The sequence below is a fragment of the Lineus longissimus genome, chromosome 15, assembly GCF_910592395.1.
Source record: "Lineus longissimus chromosome 15, tnLinLong1.2, whole genome shotgun sequence".
Lineage (NCBI taxonomy): Eukaryota > Metazoa > Nemertea > Pilidiophora > Heteronemertea > Lineidae > Lineus > Lineus longissimus.
Genome location: NC_088322.1, coordinates 9,500,859 through 9,509,457, shown reverse-complemented (window position 1 = coordinate 9,509,457; position 8,599 = coordinate 9,500,859). Strand labels below are relative to the sequence as shown.

The 8,599-nt window shown below is 40.3% G+C and overlaps 1 protein-coding gene across 1 annotated transcript; it reads right to left on the bottom strand.

Annotated features, from left to right (window-relative positions):
• Positions 1-5,145: 5,145 nt before the first annotated feature.
• Positions 5,146-8,525, bottom strand: LOC135499657 (eukaryotic translation initiation factor eIF1-like). Its single transcript, XM_064790541.1, has 4 exons — positions 8,371-8,525; positions 7,859-8,019; positions 7,397-7,525; positions 5,146-7,167 (listed from the first exon to the last, which is right to left on the bottom strand). Exons 1-4 carry the CDS (start codon positions 8,396-8,398, stop codon positions 7,150-7,152), a joined length of 336 nt encoding a protein of 111 aa, XP_064646611.1. The 5' UTR covers positions 8,399-8,525; the 3' UTR covers positions 5,146-7,149.
• Between the last annotated feature and the right edge of the window lie 74 nt (positions 8,526-8,599).

Below are 8,599 nucleotides of genomic sequence, written 5' to 3'. Positions count from 1 at the left end.
CATTTTTCGAGAGGAAGGAGGTGTGCACAGAAGGATGGACTCATTTTAAGTCATTTTCGAGAGATGGAATGGATGACCGATGATGCTGCTATATTTTTTTTGCTATTTTTCGAGGGGAAGGTGGTGCTATTTTCAAGGACAGCGACTGTGAGGTTTGTATCACTTAATCGCACCTACAGTTGTACTTTCAGACACTCTAAATCATCAAACCATTATTTGTGAACACTACCCTTAAGCCCACATTTGAAGGAAATTATCATGTTTTCATAATATCGCTCCCCCTAAGTCGTGCCACAAATGTGAGATTGACTCATTTCCAGTCATTTTCGAGAGATGGAATGGAAGAGAGATGGCGCTGTTATATATTTTTCGCCATTTTTTCGAGAGGAAGGACGTGTACACAGAGAGATTGACTCATTTCCAGTCATTTTCGAGAGATGGAATGGAAGACCGATGATGGCTGCTATATTTTTTTCGAGAGGAAGGAGGTGCTATTTTCAAGAAGAAGGATAGAGCCTGTGAGGTTTGTATCACTTAATCGTACCTACAGTTGTACTTTCAGACTTCAACTTTGATTACAGAGTCGAGAAGGATGATCAATGAAGGGAAGACTGAGACCCAGCGCAGGATGAAGACGTCGTCAGGTATTGTGTCACTTATTTGTCTTTTTTTTGTATGCACAGTTAAATTTTCAGAATTTGTCTACAGTTTTCGATGAAGGAAGGAAGCGACGCCGGGGTAATTTTCACGAAGCAGGAGCAATTACACTGCTACATTTTTGTCGCTATTTTTCGAGAGGAAGGAGGTGTACACCGAAAGATTGACTCATTTCAAGTCATTTTTTAGGTAATGGAGGAGAGATGACGGTGCTATATTTTTCCGCTATTTTTCGAGAGGAAGGAGATTGACTCATTTCAAGTCATTTTCAAGAGATGGCGCTGTTATATATTTTTCGCCATTTTTTGAGAGGAAGGAGGTGTGCACAGAAGGATGGACTCATTTTAAGTCATTTTCGTGAGATGGAATGGATGACCGATGATGCTGCTATATTTTTTTTGCTATTTTTCAAGAGGAAGGTGGTGCTATTTTCAAGGACAGCGACTGTGAGGTTTGTATCACTTAATCGCACCTACAGTTGTACTTTCAGACACTCTAAATCATCAAACCATTATTTGTGAACACTACCCTTAAGCCCACATTTGAAGGAAATTATCATGTTTTCATAATATCGCTCCCCCTAAGTCGTGCCACAAATGTGAGATTGACTCATTTCCAGTTATTTTCGAGAGATGGCGCTGTTATATATTTTTCGCCATTTTTTCGAGAGGAAGGACGTGTACACAGAGAGATTGACTCATTTCCAGTCATTTTCGTGAGATGGAATGGAAGACCGATGATGGCTGCTATATTTTTTTCGAGAGGAAGGAGGTGCTATTTTCAAGAAGAAGGATAGAGCCTGTGAGGTTTGTATCACTTAATCATACCTACAGTTGTACTTTCAGACTTCAACTTTGATTACAGAGTCGAGAAGGATGATCAATGAAGGGAAGACTGAGACCCAGCGCAGGATGAAGACATCGTCAGGTAATTGTGTCACTTATTTGTCTTTTTTTTTTGTGCACAGTTAAATTTTCAGAATTTGTCTACAGTTTTTGTTGAAGGAAGGAAGCGACGCCGGGGTAATTTTCGCGAAGCAGGAGCAATTACACTGCTACATTTTTTGTCTCTATTTCTGAGAGAAAGGAGGTGTACACTTAGAGATTGACTCATTTCAAGTCATTTTCGAGAGATGGAATGGAAGAGAGATGGCGCTGCTCTATTTTTTTCGCTATTTTTCGAGATGAAGGAGGTGTACACAGAAAGATTGACTCATTTCCAGTCATTTTCGAGCGATGGAATGCAAAAGAAATGATGATGCTATATTTTTTTCGCTGTTTTTCGAGAGGAAGGAGGTGCTATTTTCAAGGAGAAGGAAAGAGACTGTGAGGTTTGTTTCACTGAATCGTACCTACAGTTTTACTTTCAAACTTCAACTTTGACTACAGAGTCAAGAAGGATGATCAATGGAGGGAAAACTGAGACCTTGTGAAGGATGAAGACTTCGTCAGGTACTGTGTCACTCATTTGTATGCACAGTTAAACTTTCAGAATTTGTCTACAGTTTTCGATGAAGGAAGGAAGCGACGAGGAGGTGCAATTTTCAACAAGAAGGACAGAGACTGTGAGGTTTGTATCACTAAATCGTATCTACAGTTGTGCTTTCAGACTTCAACTTTGATTACAAAGTCGAGAAGGATGATCAATGGAGGGAATATGGATGGGAATTGCACCAGCCGCCGGTTTCATCAAAATTGTTTGACTTGTTTATTTGAGGCAAGCATTCAGTTTTGTTGTCACCAGTGACTGGGAAAAAAACAACGCAAAACTGGCTCATCAAGATGAATGAATTGAGTGATGATGAACATTGGCTGTCTCCACACAAATAACTGCATTCAACCAGAATTTGTGGATCAGATCCAGCGATGGAAAAATTGGTTCCAGAGATGACTGTTGAAGATTGGTAGCAGACAAACGACTGAAATCAGTTATCAGTTTCAATGGGATTGTATGACTTGTTGATTAAAGCAAGCATTCGATTGTATTGACTCGGAGAACTGCAACTTAAACAAGCGAGGACTGTTTTGTAACGGCCATTTTACATGTTTTGGAACTTGAAGTCTTTTTTACCACAGTTTAAATTTCCCTCCATGTTTAACTTTCTTTTCCTGGTTCCAAGTTTGGATTAACCTATATTTGCTGGAACCCAGGTTACTTGAGCCCTTGTTTTGATAAGGCAGACCCCTGACCTCTATCTGGTTTTAGTTTCATCCTTTTCATACATGTTTTCAGGTTTTAGTTTTCAGGTCTTTATTTCTGTGAGGAGCTGTCTTGTTATGGCCCTCTAACGTTTTGGTAAGTTTACCCAATGTATATAGATCTTATTGAACCCTTTAATTGTACTGGTTGTATTATAGTTATTTCAGTAGGAAGGATTTTCTATGCCTTGCCTGCTCATTGTCACATGTGGGTCCTCCATGTGCAATTTTGCTATTATGTAATAGGTCAACTGGGGTGAACCCTAAAGGATAGTCCTTGTTTTTATGCAGATTTGTGTTTCCCTATGTTAAAACCAGTCAGGTGATATTTATTTACATGTTGTAGGAAATTTATGTCCTTCAGTAAAATGTTTCTTTGTGCTAATGTAAAACCCCCCAGGAGACGTTACGTCTTTCTAGTTTCTTGTGTCTGCTCTTTTGTCTTTGGAACTTAAACAAGCGAGGACTCTCGGGTCAGAGGACTTCCCATGGAAAGGATAGCAGGCCAATCGGAATAAAATCAGTTATCAGTTTCAATGGGGTCGTATGACTTGTTGATTGAAGCAAGCATTTGATTCTATTTTCTCGGAGAACTTGATCGAAAACCAACATGCAGTTAACTTGAATTCCCATCGAAGTTTCCCATAGGATAGCAGGCCAGACAAAGAAGAAAAACGCTCTATATCTAGGGTAAGATTGAAGAAAGTATTTGATTCTATTGTCTCGGAGAACTTGAGCTAAAACCAACGAAAACCATCAAAATTAGTAGAAGGCAGATTCCCAATGGATAGTGAGCCAAGCAAAGAACAAACAAACGGTTATCAATGTCAATGGGATCATAAAAGTTTGAAATAAATATGGTTGTATTCTCCATTCCAACTCTAAATCTTTCGAATGGCAGAGTGCAAAACACTTCTCTAGACTGATTGCCTGCTAAACTTTGAAATAAATTATGTAAATGTTAGAAACAAATGCATTTGCAACCTCCGACTTTGTCCAGTGTTCCTCCTCTTCCTTCAAATTACACAGGATGTCTCGACAAAGGATCTATAAAGCCGTGTAACCAAGGGCCTGACATGGAGACATAGTCACATCCTAACATTGTTGTACCAGTTACCAGGATTTGTACCAGTTACCAGGATGTATCAAAACGTTATCAGTTGAGCCTCATTGTCACAGAAGAATGGAATTGAGTTCTGTTAGTTCGGCGAGCTGCTTGCCAGATATCCCGAGCCTAAATCGAAGCTTTATGGTGTATAGCCTGATGTTAACACCTTCAGCGCCGAACCACGTGGAGCTGCGTGGCCCAAATCCCCCTCTTTGAGCTGGTCATCGGAGTCTCGTGTACTTCATGAAAGAACTACGTCATCGCCATCTTCAGGGCAAAGTAGGAACTGAGAAGACCATACCATGCCCTGAAGATGGCGATGGCGTAGTTCAGAACTTTGAATGACTTCATGAAAGAAATGAATTTGACGTTCATGAAGCGTTCATTAATAGGTCTTAGGCAAGTCGTGGTGCCGCCCATAGAGTATGCATTCCACCTCGTTGAGTGTGGTCTTGGTAATTTGGATGGAACAAAAATGAACTCCAGACACTGAAGGGGAGGTCATCAATGGGTTAAGCCCGTTACACACGAGGGACTTCTCACCAACTTAGTTGGAATTTTAATTCATAACAGGTATCCAGACCAGGTAACTGATACTTTGCCCGATTGGTTGGAGTTGCTGGCTGCACTACCGACTTGTTCTATTTCTCGACGACATCTTTTGTTTATATAAGGATTTTTTGTTTATATAAGGAGTGTGGGGGAGAAATGTCCCCGTGTGATTCAGTCAACAACATAGTTGGGCCATATTTTGACTCTTTTGGCCTAAATAGTGCGGGACCTAAATATTGCTGGGATTATGTCTTTCGTGTGAGTGGGTGAACGACTCTCAACTTCCAGTCACCTGTGCACCTGTTCTTAATTTTAAAACAAACCAAGTTGGTGAGAAATCCCTCGTGTGTAGCGGGCTTTACACGTGTTTACAAGCATTCCTTCTGTTGCAGGGAGCAGACGATCGTAATTCCTCCTACCATTTCTCTTAGACCAACTGTTTTGAGACACCTTCGTTACCTCCTTGCTTGTGCGTATATAGAGTTGGACAAGTTAATTGCAACGCATGTATCCAATCTCAGCACATCAGCTGGCAACTGATTTCAGTCGGAGACTCGACAGCAACTATTGAATTGAAGTCTATCGCTTTCTCACTAGCTTTTGGTCAAATGATGAACAACTAAGACAAACTTCAGTCATAATTTTATTGCTTATCGTATCAAAGACAAACACACCGAAACAAATATGGCTTAAAATCTAAAGTGTTTTTAAAAGGTCTGTGGCTTTGCAATGGAAACATATTTCCTTGGAAACTGGTGCGGTTACTACCGCGACCAAGTGAGAGAGTTCCAGCCGAGAATTTTAAACCCAATTGAGAGGGCGGCTTCAGGTTCATGGGAAATTTGTGCAGCCACGTTCAACACCTCAAAATGTTTTTTAATACAACTCATCAGGTTTTCCTACTAATAAGTTTGTAAAATGAGTTTAAATTGGCAGAGGCCTGTATCAATAATTGTCACCAACACCAAACAGAATTGGAAGAGGTCTTTACAACCTTGTCAAGACCATGAAAATTGAAATGAGCTGTCACAAAGAGTATGTACATGACTTGACTTTTCAGTGACATTGTGCCAGCCTATTCAAATAATACAGAACCAGTAAATCAACCAGGATACTTGCTTTCATCGAGCGGCACCAGTTCTCACAAAAGGCAAAGGAACACAAGAAAAGTAGTTACCATGAACTGGAGTGCTCGATATTGTCAACTCAACTGCTGAGAACAGAACAGAAAGCTACCCTTGCATTTTGAGGAGACCGGCCCAGTCCTGTAGGTACTTCACTTGGTCAGCCAATAAAATATTCAAGAGACTCGTGCCACAATGCTATTTTCAAAGAACTTTTTCTCAACTTAATAATTACTTAAAAGCTTTATCTACACACATTACACTTAAATACACTTCTCTTTGCATCCCAGAGAAGTAAGAGGCATGCAGTGTTGCCACCATTTTACGATTTTAGATCAGCTATTATCTCATGATTCCACGACAGAGAAGTTGACAGCTCTAGTAGCCAACTGCCCAATTTGAAGATTTTTGTAACATGGCACAAAACGATCAAATTATCTCATGTTATTTACACAAAGGAGAGGAGAAGACCTAGTCTTAAATGCGAACTTTGGGGCTTTAGTTCAGACTGCTCACAGCTCCAACTCGTTTTTTTCTCTTCAAACTGTAGCTGTGAGCAGTCTGAGAAAAGATACACAGACACCCTTATTTGATCCAGCTTTTCAACAATAGAGGCCCTTACACCAGGCAGAGATAGCCACTGCCGGCCACAAGTAGCAAACAAAAGACCGCATGGCAGCACACCGCATGTTCTTTTGTTCATTGTGCTTATAGATATTTAGGTTCGTTTGGGCAGCAGTGGCTTCCTCCGCCTGGTGTAAAAGGGTCTATAAGGTCAACCATCAACTAACCGCATTCAGAGTGAGTATATGTACATCACTGAACCATACCAAGACCAGGACTGATTGCATTCTAATTGGTCGAATCCTTCCACACAAGATGAAAGTTTCTAACACAAGTCCTGAACCAAATCCCCGATTTTGAATCCAACGTGATCACTTCTTATTTCTTTTCGTACAATTCGTTCCTCAGACGAGAGTATGTCATAATTCTGCCCGACTGATGATTGGTCAACAATTATACTGCATAGTTCTTCTGGTCGTAATAAATCGTACAAAAATCACACACGATTTTGTGATACAATATTCTATGTACAAACGGTAGAAAAGCGTGGCTATGTACTACTGAGTGTTTTTAAGAACGGAGCATGATTTCCGTCTCGGGAGTTGCAGAGTAAAAATAACTCTATATCCAACCTTTCCTGATGCATGTACTAGCTTGTTTCTTGCAAGTTCCATGATTGGGACTCAAGAAGTAACCGCGGCAAAAACACAGCAAAGAGGAAAGTCGTCCTGGTGTTATTCAGATCCAAGACTGGTTAATTATCATTTTTCACAAAAACCTTGCTCGGTTCTTAAAGGTTTTTGTTAGCTGGGCACTAGAGCTGCGAACCGTTTTAACAATACGAATATATCCATAGATAACATATACATCGTGAAGCGCTATCAGTCCATATTAGGTAAACTGCTCAAATTTCTGATTCCAGCTGTGGACCGGAGGTAATAACTCATTATTTCCAACCGTGGACCTGAAAATTGAACCGAAAAGACACATTATTTACCAGAATAAAACAAACATAGAATGCATTTCAAGTTAAGATGATCATTGGCCATTTGATGATACTTGGCAACTTGCTTATAGCATGCTGCAACTGATTTACAATCTTAAGCAAGCAAGTTTCAACATGCCCATAACAGCTTTCCCCACCGATTGAGTTCAAAATTAAACAGCGCGTCATCATTCGCATTAAAACTAACCTTGATTTGGTTCTTTGTGGCCATCTCTTCTGAAATCAAGAATTTCATGATGTCTTCGCAATGGTCTCCCTGAAGCTGGAAGACAGTCTCACCCTTGTCATGGATGATAGTCCCGTTACAACAGAACTCCTGAAAATACCAAACATTGCCAATATTGAGAGATCGCAAAAATGTGCAGCAGGAGACATAACCACAGACTTTCAAGGCACCCCCCTCATCCTCCAAGCATGAGGAGAAAGACAGACTTGAATTACTTGAAGTCGTGTCTTTCTCCTCTCGCTAGTCTATAGAGTGGTTTCATGTGACGGCATCACCTGACCAAAGGCAAAGAAAGCAAGCCTGAATGACCAGGACGGATTGAGTTAGGTTCAGTCTGGCATGACAAATGAAGCATGGCCGACTGCGAAAACACTCTAGACCAAACAGATTTTTCCTTTGATGAGTATTAGTAATGGCGTTTACCTTCTTCCACTTCTGCAGGACAGCTTTCTCATGTTTCACATGACGCACAACTAAACCTGCGACAGTAGTTAAGGTCTTACGACCATTCCGCTGCTGAAGCCTTATATGTATGATGCCAGCAGCATTCGTGCTGTTGCTTGCTCCTTCAAGGGCAAATGGGTCTGAAAAGAAAAGCATAGATTAAAGTTTTTGGTTGAATGAATGGAGAGGTACCGTACCATAAGGACAAGCACAACAATAGAGGCGTAGAAATAAAAACAAGGAAGGCGAGGTCAAAATGAACAGCTTTTGATACTGCGTAATTAACAAGAATCTCTACAAGCTGGTGGAACATTCTTCATGGTGTAATGAATGCTTGGAAAAATTAATACGCCCTTACAGACATAGTGGCAGGAACCGACAAACCAGGATATTGCGCATTGAAAATATTATGAATGATGACACATCGCCATTTTGGATTGAGCAAAACTGGAACCCATTCAAAACCACCCCATTATTTCACTTATTCTCACCGGAGGATTTAAAATTCTGGATTGACATAAGAAAGTGTATTTCGAACTTCTTAGCTGATGAACAGAATTCGCCAAATTATGGGCGATTGCTTTGATTTTTCCCGATTGAATGTATGGAACAACGGAGATCAACAAAGCGATTTCGAAAGCAAAGACGCAACAACACCTCATTAACATATTTTATATTTTTGTCATAACCATATTTAGTGAAAAATATTATTTAAAAAGG